The following is a 14095-nucleotide window of genomic DNA, read 5'->3' as shown; positions in this document are numbered from 1 at the left end:
AAATGGTTATTTATGTTAGCATGTATTGGGTTTATTATTACTTAAAATGAATTAATAACTATTTTAAAAATTTCTCAGTTTTAATTTTTATTATGATAAATATCACCACATACAACCTCATAAACAAAAGATCTTTGGGGTCTTCAATATTTTTAAGAATGTAAAGGACACCAAAAGTTTAAGAAGCTGTTTTAGAGATACTCTTACACATATGACCAGGAATTATGTTTAAGAATGCTCATAGAAACATTATCCATAGTAGCCCCATATCAGGAACCACAGCAAATCCTTCATCATAGAATGGATAATTAAATGGTGTATTTATAGAGGAAATCTATATAGCAGTGAAAATGAATGATGTATATAGCTAGACGGCTCAGCAGAGATGATGCTTTCTAAAAAATTGTTGAATAAAAGAAGCAAGTTTTAAAAGAATATATACAGTGTGATTCCACTTTTATAGATTTCAAAACCAGGCAGAGTTAACATATATTGTTTAGAGTTGCATAGGGAATGATAACCACAGAAGTCAAGATAGTAGTTCTCTCTCAGGGGAGGAAGAAGAATATAACTGTTAAGGTGAATACAGGAGACAAGATTTTATTATTCTGAAAGTGTTGTATTTCTTAAATTTGGTAGAGATAACATGGATGTTTGCTTTATAATTATTCTTTAAAATGTAAATATATGTTTTATTCTCTCTTAACTATGTATGATATAAAATATCATATATTATGAACATAAGAGAATAAATTAACCTCAGAAAAACAAAACAAGAAAATACAATTAAGAAGTATGACAAGGGAGTTAATCTGACTGGTGACCACTTTCACTTGTGTTGTATGCATTTCCTGCTATGAAACTCAAATAGAGTCACATAGAGTCAATAAACCATCAAACTTTTACATTATTTTTAAACAAAGCTGAAGTTTATCTTGAAGCAATGTTTGTTAGAATGATTCATAACATCTCTATTTCTTGAGTTCTTGTTCAAAATGATTTTATACTCAGTTTGGCTGGATACAAGATTTTTCCTAGGCACTGCTCTATTGTGTGCTGGTGTTAAATGTCACCATGGAGAAATCTGAAGTTAATCTGATTGTTTTACTATTACAGGTAATTTGTTCTTTTGCCCTGATTGCCCAAACTATATTTTATTTTGATGTCCAGTAAGTTTACTAGGATGTGACTCAGTGTGGATTCACCTGTGTCAGTTTTTCCTAGTAGAATAGTTCACGTTTGATGAGATTTTAGGCACTTTTGTTTCTTGAAATTTTTCTTGTATTTTTAAGTCACTTTTCTTTCTGTTTATTATTTTGATTCTTCTCTTTAGGGACAACAGTGATATATATATTGGATTCCTTTGATCCTTTTAAACTCTTTGTACAATTTTATTTTGCTTGCTCTTTTTACTTCTATGAGGAATGTTTTCAGCAGTTGACTTTTTTTTTTTTTTTTTTTGCTAACTCATCATGGCCTTTTTCCTGTGATGGTTTTATTCCACACACCCCCCACATTTATTTCCTCTGACAGTTCATGCTTTCATCTCTCGTCTTGCTGTATCTTCCCTGATTGCTTGTATCTCTGCGTTAAATTCTTGTTTTTATGAAATGATGGCTTCGTTAAGTTTGAGTTCATATGTGTTCAATTTTTATCTTTCCTGTAGCAACAATTTTTTCTGCCAAGTGTCCCTCATCTTCTGTTTGTATTTTCCTGTTCTTTTTAAAAAAATATTTAATATATTCTAGACATACTTCTTGTTCCTTTTGAATCACATCTTTGAATGAGTTTGATTTTTCTGGATGAACTACTTGTAGAAGGTTTATGTTGGGTAGGCACCAGAGCTACTTTCTCAGCAGGAATTTATTACTGATATACAGTATTGTATGATTCAAGTTCTCTAACCCTGTATTTCTTTAACAACTGCTGGCAAGGTAGAATCTCTCACCTTTCCTCACTGACAGACTGATTCCTACAAATATGGTTTTTATGACTCCCCAGTTAGCCCCATCTACTCTTCCTCTGACAACTAGAACAAGGGTGTATATTCCAACAGTTTGCACCCTTACACCAATTGCTTATAAGAAAGTATTGTTGGTTTTGTCCCTCAGATTGTTGCACTTAACTTTGGAGAACATGCTCTACTCGTTTTAGCTTAGGTCACTTATTGTTGTCCCCTATGTGTGTCTTTCCACATTCCTCTAATTTTTCTGTATTCAATCATCCTCCCACATACATTATGATATGGTGGTTTATGGTTTTAGAAGTTTCCTACTTTTCATTAAATGTAAAGTTTGTGGTTATTTTCTTATTACTTTTGGGTGATATCTTAGAGGAAAAGGGAAAACTTTTTACTCACAATGTAGAAATAAGAGTGTCCTTTAAACTTTTGAAATAAATCAGAAGTACTAAGATATGAGAAAGGGAATTTCTGATCTTTCATTTCTTTCCCCTGGGAGATTTAGTTGAAAATCTTCAACATATAATTTATTTACTGGGAAATAACTTACTTTGTTTTAATAGATTTGGGGCTTCATTTTCTGAAAAATTAAGACTAATCTTGAAGTACTTTAGTTTCAGGATTACTTAGCTTTCCATAATTGGGTATGTTATCCTAATCAACTACAAACTTCTCTCTCATTGAGTTTGAGATTTGATTTTACATTATTTATAAGCTAATAAGTTAGCTTATTACCATTGCATGGATGCTAGCAAAAGACATGAGATTCCTGGATCAGAGACTTCAGCACAGCAAGCAGCATAAGCATCAGCATATTTATTTTGGTTCCTTTTGGCCCCAAATCCCACATGGGCAACACAGTATGGCCCAGATGAATGCCACACATGTAGTGGGTTTACATCAAAACTGAGAAACAGGGGCTTCCCTGGTGGCGCAGTGGTTGAGAGTCCACCTGCCGATGCAGGGGACACGGGTTCGTGCCCTGGTCCGGGAAGATCCCACATGCCGCGGAGCAGCTGGGCCCATGAGCCATGGCCACTGAGCCTGCGCATCTGGAGCCTGTGCTCCTCAACGGGAGAGGCCACAACAGTGAGAGGCCTGCGTACCGCAAAAAAACAAAACAAAACAAAACAAAAAACAAAAAAAAAAGAGAAACACTGAGCTTGGGGAATCTAATACTTTTATAGCAAGTAGTAAGTAAACGTGCTTTGTCCAGGGGGAGATGTTACCTCATTTCCTAAAGTTGTCCTGAGGAATGGCCTGGGTTAAGAGCAGGCCTTGCAGACTTGGCATACTCAGCAAAATGTGGGGGAATCACAAGAGGCCTAAGGAAGACTTTCTCTCCCTATTTTCTCTCTTTCTCTAACCCTCCAGAAATGAGAATCATTGCCTAATCTATTAATTTTATTAAAATAAAATGATTAATTTTATTAAACACATAAAACCAACTATGGAAGTATTCTCTTGTTATCACTATTCACTCACTGGGGTGGGAGCCAGTTTCACCAAACTCTCTTTTGTTCTTTTTTTTTTTTAAATTATTATTTTTTAACTCAAGAGCAGAGAGTTGAGTTTATTTTCTATCTATCTATCCTTATTTCTTGGCACAACATCATTATCAGTCCCAGCAAGGACCCTTTTTGTTTTATATATTTCTATATTCCCATTTTCCACTCCCATTTCTTCCCTCCCATAGATAACTCCTTTAATAAATTTGATATCTATATTTGAATTCATATGTATCCTTGCAAAATATTGCAGGTTGTTTTATATATGTCTGTGTTTATTTTTTAACTTCTTTTTTTTCTTTTTTTTTTTTTTTGGCTGCGTTGGGTCTTCATTGAGGTACACGGGCTTCTCACTGCGGTGGCCTCTCTTGCTGCGGAGCACAGGCTCTAGGCATGAGGGCTTCAGTAGTTGTGGCACGTGGGCTCAGCAGCCGTGGCTCACGGGCTCTAGAGAGCCGGCTCAGTAGTTGTGGTACACAGGCTTAGTTGCTCCATGGCATGTGGGATCTTCCCGGACCAGGGCTCGAACCCGTGACCCCTGCATTGGCAGGCAGACTCTTAACAACTGCGCCACCAGGGAAGCCCTATTTTTTAACTTTTTAAGTTTGAAATGTTTTCAGACTTACGGAAAAATTGGTACAGTAGAAAGATTTCCTATGTGTCCCTGAGTCAGATTTTAAAATTGTTAATATTTTGCAACATTTCTTTCTCTCTCTTTTTGTATATGTACATGTATTTTTTTCTGTACTATTTGAGAATAAGTTGTAGACATGTCCCCTATCCCTAACTATTTCAGCATCTGTTTTCTGAGTAGAAGAGATAATCTCTTATGTAAGAGTATAATTATCACATTAGAAAGTTTAACATTGATACACTACTATTATCTGATATATAGTCCTATTCAAATTTCCTCAATCGTCCCAGCAATATTTTTATAACCTTTTCCCCCTCCAATCCAGTTTCTGTTGCATTTGGTAATGTATCTAAAGTCTTTAATCTGGAACAATTCCTTGGCCTTTCTTTGTTATTTGATAAGATGTATGTCATTTTTTTGCATGTATGATATAGTGCTATAGACCTTGTTCCCTTTCTCAATTTTTTCAGTGTTTTTAAGATCTACCTATATTTATGTGTAGACATCTATCTTGTTTGTTGCTTCCAACTTCTGTTTAGTATTCCATAATATGCATCTGCCAAAGTTTATTTATCCATTCCCCAGTGACAAGCACCTAGATTGTCTTCAACTCCTTGCTATCATAAATAATTCTGTCATGAACATCCTCATACAAGTTCCCTTTGGGAATGTTTCTGGGATATCTCTCCAAGAACAGGATTGCTGGGTCATAATGTTTCCTCTACTTAATATGACCAAATACTGCTGAATTGCTCTCTGGAACTGCTGCCTGACCAGACTATAACTGTTGCGTGCTAAGATCCCAGTTTCTCTACACCACTGTCAACACTTAGTCCTAGGTAACGTTCTAATTTTTGCTGGTATGATGGTTTAAAGTAGACTCGTTTATTTTCTCTAAACACTAGTAAGTTTCATTTCTTTTGACAAACTCCTCACTGATAGAGTTTCCTCAGGAAGGAGCTTGTCTGTAATATATATGTGTGTGTGTGTATATATATATATATATATATATATATATATATATATATATGTATATATACATACATACATATACACACACACACACTCACACACACACTCACACTCTCTCTTTCTCCAGCCTGGTCAGTGTATTAGAGGGATTTTTTTTTTGTGTGTGTGGTACGCGGGCCTCTCACTGTTGTGGCCTCTCCCGTTGCGGAGCACAGGCTCTGGACGCGCAGGCTCAGCGGCCATGGCTCACAGGCCTAGCCGCTCCACAGCATGTGGGATCTTCCCGGACCGGGGCACGAACCCGTGTCCCCTGCATCGGCAGGCGGACTCTCAACCACTGCGCCACCAGGGAAGCCCTAGAAGGATCTTTTGAAGCTGATGTCATGAACGGCAATTGTAAACTCCCATTTCACTTTGTGTCACTGTTAGTGAACTAGTTGACATTGGTCAGGTCATTTTTGGGATTTCTTATGTTTTAAATATAAGCTGCAAAAGTATACATTCTCTTAGACACCTGAAACTGAAATCCTTAAGACAGCTTTCTGCATCTGACACTTAAACTATAAGGATTGTAAGTAGAAATAGAATTTAAGGTTTACTTCTTCAGATACTTGAGTTCATTAGTTTTTAAATCTTTTCCCATATATACTTCTGAATTTTTTTTAACATCTTTATTGGAGTATAGTGCTTTACAATGGTGTGTTAGTTTCAGCTGTGAATCAACTATACATATACATATACCCCCTATCTCCTTCCTATACTTCTGAACTTTTAAAAACTATGTACCCTATTGTTTGGTTATTTTTCAGTTGATGTCCAAATTTTTTAATGTCTAACTAATTGCAAAGGATAGAATTTCTAGACTACTGTAAAAATTAGTATGTAAAAAATAAAAACCTCCTTTAAATATACCTGATTGAATCTAAATGCCATAGCAATTTGGTAACCATCATTATGCATTTTAAAAATACACTAACAGGGGACTTCCCTGGTGGTCCAGTGGGTAAGACTCTGTGCTCCCAAAACAGGGGGCCCAGGTTTGATCCCTGGTCATGCAACTAGATTCCACATGCGACAATGAGGATCTCGCGTGCTGCAACTAAGACCTTGTGCAGCCAAATAAATAAATAAATAAATATGTTTTTAAAGATTATTTTAAAAATACACTAACAGCTTCTTCTTTTATAGCCAAAATTTGCATCTTTTTTCCCTCCTTTAACTCAATATGTCTGCTCTTCCTTTCCCTCCCAGAATATTAATCCTAATGTATATTTTAGTATTTCTTAATATACTTTTAAAATATGTTTTTATGCTTAAAAGTATTTTTAATTATATCAAATATCTCTGTAACAAAAAATTTTAAGTTGCAATTACATTTTTAAAATTTCCTGTGATCATGAAATTTTTTTTCTGAATTACATGTTCATTACATTACAATTATTAGTTAATAATTGATTAGAAGAATATATACATATTATGAATTTTAATAATTAAATATAAAAATAAAGTTTTTGTTAGAAGATGTATCTTCAAATGTATATTTTCAATTACTGCCGTTACTTCATTACTGCTAGAATGAGGCAGGATTTTAGCACCAATTCAATTTCTTTATTTTGTTTCTATAGATATGAATGTTGAGAAAATTGGATCACATAAGTAGATAAGATGAAAGGAATTTATTATAGAAATATCACTCAGTTCTTTGAGCTCCTTTTGAATTCTTTGTCAAAACATAACCATGGTGATCTATCATCAGATTTTTTAACAACCCATCAGCTGTTAATTTGATAATATCTTCCTATAAACTTGATGAAAACAAGAAACTACATATGTTATTTAATCAACAAAGTCATTCTTTTTCTCAGTGCTGACCCTAAATGTTTCCAGTTGTCTCTTTCCTTGACACCCATTTCTTATAGCCAAAGGCAATGAACTATTGTAAAATTATGGATGACTGAAAGATAAGTCTTTCTTTTATAACGTGGGAGAAATATGATTTCAAAAGACGCTTTATTTTTAGAAAAGAGTAAGTAAGGAAGTTGGGAATCTCAAAAGTGATTTTCTGAAAGCTATCTGTGCCTGCCTACAACTATCTTAATATTACTCAGAGATTTGTATGAGACTACTGCTAAAGGACATAATATTTTTTAAGCTATCAGTATCATCATTTGAAAAGAATCATAGTAGTAATCACATCGTAGCATCAACCTTTGAGAGAAATGTAGAATATTGTTTATTGAGTTATAAATTTATAGTAAGGAATTTTTAATGTAAATCTATAGCTGATTGTTTTCACAGAATATATGTCTAATTCAACAAACAGTAAATTCCACCATTATGTTCCTAGAAGAGGTTGACTTGAGTGTGTTGATGTCAAACACAAGAAGACTAAGTATTGATGTTCTTGGAAGGGTATTTGGTTATTTGGAAGGGCTCTCATATGATTCTCTTCCTTTGCTTATTGTAGTCCCTATACCTGAATTATTAGTTCCTCCTCCCTCCTCCCGCCATACACGGACATATTATATGTCTTTATTATAGCTCTTTTATATTGTATTTATGAGGCCACTTCATTCACCTTCCTGAACAGGTCTCAAATCTAATCCCACTTCTCCATCCTGTGCCCTAGTTCAGACCTACATCATTTCTTAATTGGTTATCATCTTCTCTCTGTGCTCCCTGGCTCTATTCTCTTTCCACTCTATTGTTTCCACCACAGAATTACTATAATGATCTGTCTAAAATACAGGTCAATTCCATATTTTCCTACTCAGAAATCTTCAGTTGCTCTTTCTGACAAATCTTCAAAGTCTGTACACTGCCAAAAGTCTCGATATTTACTTTCATTTATTATCTTGTGATTATCTGTTCTCAACTATCTCTCTAAATTTTTTTCCAGCAACTATTCTTATCTGTATTATACTCATATCACACAAATTACTTATTCCCTTGAACACATATCATGGTGCATTTATTAGAATGTCACAGTGGACACAATAAGGATTTTTTTAGTGATTTTCACCTAAACTTCTGGCTACTTGTGATGAAAGGCTTAAATTTATTCATATGCAGTAGGTAGATCCTTTACAGAAAAATTTTATGATTTATAATTGAGATATGTTTTTAACTCACATTGATAACACTAAGCATGGCTACAGGACACAGGAAAAAATGACAAAGAAAAGCTTTAAAAACTCAGGGAGACCATGGTAAAGAAAAGGCTATATTCATAATCCTTAAATGTATCAGGATTTTTCAAAAGGTGTTTTGAAGACACATACACACACAAACATAAATTACATAATGTATTTAATTCTCCTTTATCCATATTAATAAGAAAAAGGACTTTTATGTTTGGCCTATAACCTAGAACTCTATGGGTCATAACTATCTTTTCATAATTCCCTTTTGGATTCAGCAAGTGAGGTAGCTTGAACTCTAGCATGTTAGAGGTAGGTTCTACTAACAATTTCAACACTTATTAACTGTGTGATCTTTAATAGGTTAATTATCTTTAGTTAGTCTCAGTTTTTCTCATCTATAAAGTTAGAATTAATATATATCCCCTCTCTGTTCAAGGAGAGACTATATCATATGAGATAACATTTGAGAGTATATAATAAATTTAAAGTGATTTAGAAATATATTGTATCATTGAATTATTCCTTAATCTCTTAAACATTAATTCTATATTTCCTTAGAGGATCTGGTCTATCTTGATGGAAGCCATATGTTGATAAGGCTAATAAATGATCAAATAAGGAAATAAAGGATGTATTGAGGGTTTGTTTTATTTTTTCTTATTTTTTTCTTTTATGTTTCTTATGTTTCTTCCTTGTTAAAACAGTTTTGGTATGAACCATGATGGAATTGGAAATTCTTGTGGGACGAAAGGTCATGAAGCAGCAAAACTTATGGCAGCTCACATTACTGCAAATACCAATCCCTTTTCCTGGTCTGCCTGCAGTCGAGACTATATCACCAGCTTTCTAGAGTAAGTAATCTCTGGAGAGTGATGATGAATTGCTCCAGAAGTAAGCCATTGATAGAAGCCTAATATGTAGTGCTTCAAACGTTGCATAATGCGTAACTTTTATAGGGCCCAGTGTTCCCATATTTCAGGCTGTTCCCAAAATACTTAACTATATCATTGTGGCAAATTTTCTCCTGCATACTCAAACAGAACACAAACTGAACAGATTAGGAGAACTGAAGTGAGGCTGTAAAAGGGGTTGATGCTGTGAGTGTTAGAAATGTTAAATAAATGGGAAGCAATATCAGAAAGAATTTAGATTTATATAATTTAATAGCGTATAAGCCAAGCTTTAATTCAGTGATTACATATTTCACTTTGTTGGTAAAAAAACTAAGTTCTCTAAGTTCTATAGGAATGCCAATGTATCTAATAGTAACAAACAACAACAACAAAAAACCAACGCCCAGGAAATGAAAATGAGAAAATGAAAATTGGTCTTTGAAAATTTATTATAGTGACTCATCTTTTCTACAGTTTGAGAACTTTTTTGCTGGTCCTTTAACATACATTCCAAGAGTCTGGTTACTTAAGTATGAAGAATATAAATTAGCTCAGGTATAACTATGTTTAGGAAAGCAGATGTTTTTCCACATGTCATCTGCATCGGGCTCCAGGATTAGACTTTGGAAACTGATAGACTTAGGTCTCACTTCCTAACAGTGTGACCTTGGACATATTACTTAACCTTCCTAATATTCAGTGACCTCATTTGTTGAGTGAGTTTAGGTAGTAATACACACATCATCAGGTTGTCATGTAAATAATTATGTATAACACTGTAATGTATATAAAACACTTAATAGACATTCATTAAGTGGTATAGTATTATTTTAAATAATATTGAGGTTTTAAGCACTATTGCTCTATCATTACCTTCAACTATTTTGTGCCATTTTTTTCTGAGGATGAGAGATTAAATACTTTGTGAAAAAGTGAGTCATACATAAAGTACAGGCAAGCAACAAAAATTCTTTTTAAAGATTGTCTTTGCGTGTATACACTGCCGGGCGTGGGGTGGATGGATGGTGGGGGGTGGCCGCGTGGCGCGGGGGGGATCGGCTCGGTGCTTTGTGGCCGCCTGGAGGGGTGGGATGGGGAGGGTGGGAGGGAGGGAGATGCAGGAAGGAGGGGATGTGGGAACAGATGTATATGTATGACTGATTCACTTTGTTGTAAAGCAGAGACTAATAAAAAAAATACAAAACAAAAAAACAAAACAAAACAAAACAAAAAAAATTGTCTTTGTTCAAAGTTTACCTTAACATGATTATAGTGTAAAATTTTAGAAATTCAGGGCAACATTATTCATTAAAATTTTGGTTCATTTCTGCTAATAGCCAGATTGTATTCTTAAAACTTATAGTTACATATTTTTAAAAGCCCCAAACAAGAGATTTTCAGTTACCTAGCACAATGCTTTACTCAATCAAAGATCAAAAGATAAATGTTTAAAATGGGCTCTTTTGAATTAATTAATGTGATGATGAAATTGAAGGAATTAGAAATTTATTTTAGAAGGTAGCTCTTCTGAATAACCATACTATAACCTAACAATTTTTAATGTTAGTTATAGATAAATTATAACACTGTACTTGCCTTGTGCCAAAACTGGGTAAAGGGCTATAAAGATAGACCACAGAGGGCCTCCCTGGTGGCGCAGTGGTTAAGAGTCCGCCTGCCGATGCAGGGGATACGGGTTCGTGCCCCGGTCTGGGAGGATCCCATATGCCGCGGAGCGGCTGGGCCCGTGAGCCATGGCCGCTGGGCCTGCGCATCCGGAGCCTGTGCTCCGCAACGGGAGAGGCCACAACAGTGAGAGGCCCGCATACCTCAAAAAGAAAAAAAAAAAAAAAAAAAAAGATAGACCACAGAGAATTTGTTTGACATCTTTTGGTAGTTATTAACAGAAAGCACTAGCAGTATCATTTTCTGAGATGTTTTTAATGAGATCATATAACCTAAATATTAAACACTGTTGAAGATCTACTCTCCCCAGAAATCAAGCCAGTCTGGAATTTCTCCCTTGACTTGGTTCATGTTTTTATAACGGAATCTTAGTGTCTACCACCAGAAAGACAAACTGTATGCATGCTCAGTATTCCTGTGCATTTTTGAAGGCTTTCCTCTGCTTGCTTTTTTTTTTTTTTCCAAGTACCATTTCTCTCTTCTCTATCCTGTTTCTATTGCACAGCCCATTTGCTAGGACAATCTCTGTATACTAAATTCAAGGACCGGTTTGATCTCTTGCCAGACCCTGCTTAGTTAAAGCTCTATGAAGGCCATTAAACTCCAAAAGGGAATCCCTAAATTGCTGATAAAATACAGTCAAGAAATCACCACTGGTTTTGTCAGAGATGTAAAATTATTACTAGTTGCAATAAAGTGTTCGATTGAATTAATTGAAAGAATTAATCCAAAAAGCATTATGTAAGCCTTATTGCCTCTTTGCATTTTCTATGTGTAAGCATGATTAGTGTTGACAGGGTTGTAATGGGTTTAATTATCCCGTATTTTATTAAAATATTTCTGTTGTGCATCCTCATGGGAATGCTCACAAAGTTAAAGCCATTAGTAAAAGATAGATGTGAAAGACAATGGGTAGAGATTTTGGGGAAAGTTGGTGCTTTTTTTTCCCTCTTTAATAGTAAACTGAACAACTCTGATTGTAATCTGACCAAGCAATAAAGTTTTTTTAAACACAAGGCCCTTTAAAAAGGTCAGTTCACTGGAGCACAAAGACATAATAGTAACTTGCTTGAATTTCTTTTTTCCTCTTTATTAATGCAGTGGACTTAATTGCTTTAACAGCTATGTGTGATATTTTAAAAAATACAGTGATATTTTGATCAGGGATTGAGATTACATTTATGTTTTATAGTTGGCTCAAAAAGAGTCATAACATTTTATTTTAGTTTCTCTTCTCAAGAAAAAGAAATCTTGAAAGATGAATTGTTTAGGAACTGCAGCCCAGCCAACAGAATGCATACTTTTCTCTACTTAGTGACTGTATAGGCCAAAGATGATGGTGGATTTTAACAATGAGCTTTCTATGATTTATAGAGATTCACTATTCACTATGTTCAACTGAAAACAGTTTCATGGCCTTTAAATGCCAATAGAGTAAAAAGTCTCTCGTGTCATTCTGAAACACTAGGTGATATTGATCAATCAGGAGATGGTGTTTACCAACTCCCAATATTTTTTTTCAGATTTCTTAAACTCGGTGATTCAATAAGTGGTTCATGAATCGCCCAGAAGCCGTCCTGATTAAATAATAAAGAACCCATTACCGTTAAAATGGACGTGTTATGCCAGCTTCTGATGTTTTCGACGACGGCTTTGCAGGTAGTGTCCTTCCTATCTGCCTGCGGGACTTATTTATTTATTTATTTATTTATTTATTTAGAAACTAGAGAAGATGAACCTGGTGTTATGGCTCACACTCATTGATGTCTGTGGGCTAATTTACCAGGCAGTGGAAGGCAGCCAGAAGTAATTTAGGCCAGTTTTTCATACATTTTCCACCACTCAGTGGTAGTACAGAGTAATTTCATATAGTCTTCAAAAATCCTGGGGCCTCTGTGAATCAACTCTTGCTGTATTTAAATTAAAGTCTGTTATATTGTTTGAACTGTCAGAGATCCATAGCAAAATTTCTTACAGTTCCAAATTAAATACAGACTAGCCATTTTCACAGAAAGGATGGAAGCTGAAAAAAAAGAGAAGCAACATTATGGTTGAAGATGAACTAGGAAGAAAAGTAGAGCTGCAAGAGAAATAATATAAGATGAACAGGACAAGCAAGGTGCTTACAATTCCTCTATAGCAATTACCTTTGAAAGTCGCTATCAATAATTTGAGAGAAAACAGATTTTATAGTTGGGACCTCTTTTTTATGTGGAACCCCAAAACAGCTTAGCAAAACAGATTTCTCCTTCCATTTATCTGACACATTTTGGGACTTCACTCTAACCCATAAATACCTTTGATAAGTCATAATTACATATGGAGAAAAAGAGCATAACTTAGTAAATGTTACTAGTATAGTGTTTGTATATTGGAAGCCTCAAGTTCAGTTGTATTCAAGCATCCTAGTCATATAGAGGGCAAGAAAGAAAGGTCTGACTTAGAGTAACTCATTTTAGAAGGTAATAATATTGTTAGTTTTGTGAAGATTGATAAAGCAGTTTATGAGAATGTAGTAGGTAAGACACTTGACTTGCCATAGATGAGTTAACCTAATTCATTTTTGCTTAATTTAGGTATATTAGCACAATTTTGTGGGAAAAAGTAGGAGATGGTATTATCTGTTAACTTTTTGTTGTTGTTGTTAAGAAACTGTTAAGATATGTACAGGGTTATATAGAAAGATTTAATTCCTTAGATTGACCCACTGTATTGTAGACTGAAGGTCTGTCCTTTATAGTATAATTGTTTAAGTGAAAAATAAATCTAAAATTTCAATTAGGAGTATGTCTTCATGTGTTCTGGAAACAAAGCCAACAGACCATATTTTACATAAGGATCTGTAAATTTTCATTGAAGACTCAACTCTGGCTCATGTACCTATTTTTAAGGCTAATTTGTGAACTATATAAATAAGACTTCTCTAATTAGAAGTAGAATACATAAAACATACTTTGCTATCATACTGCAAGGATTCTGGAAATGTAAACATACTTTGATTTACTAATTTCATAATCAAGGGAAAAGCATGTTCTCAAACTAATAGACATTTTTTTGCCTTGTCTTAGAAGCATAAACAAAAGTAGAGTGTATTAATTCAATAATTACCTATAGTGCTGTAGATATTAATCAGGATTGGGCTTTTAGTTGTGAAATATATGCTGCTAGGGAATTAATCATAGTTCCACTTTTTATGTATACAGTTTTGATCAGGACAAGTATATCTATGCTTAACAACAGTAAGTTGTAATAACATCTCATATATGGAAACTACAGTGTTCTTCATTTCATTTATTAAT

General features: G+C 34.5%; 1 protein-coding gene across 10 annotated transcripts in view; it reads left to right on the top strand.

Annotated features, from left to right (window-relative positions):
- Nucleotides 1–14095, top strand: part of ADAMTS6 (ADAM metallopeptidase with thrombospondin type 1 motif 6) — a 292238-nt gene that overhangs the window by 161277 nt on the left and 116866 nt on the right. For 9 of the 10 annotated variants that reach the window (XR_009531448.1, XM_060092943.1, XM_060092946.1 and 6 more), the window contains exon 10: nt 8922–9068. The exons of the other annotated variant lie outside the window; for it this stretch is intronic. Coding sequence is in view for 8 of the 9 variants with exons in the window: in XM_060092943.1 (XP_059948926.1) it covers nt 8922–9068 (147 nt within the window). In the remaining variant the exon portion in view is untranslated. The remainder of the gene's footprint in view (nt 1–8921; nt 9069–14095) is intronic. 10 annotated transcript variants of the gene reach the window in all.

Source organism: Mesoplodon densirostris, chromosome 3, assembly GCF_025265405.1.
Source record: "Mesoplodon densirostris isolate mMesDen1 chromosome 3, mMesDen1 primary haplotype, whole genome shotgun sequence".
Lineage (NCBI taxonomy): Eukaryota > Metazoa > Chordata > Mammalia > Artiodactyla > Ziphiidae > Mesoplodon > Mesoplodon densirostris.
This window is presented reverse-complemented; position numbering and strand designations above follow the sequence as displayed.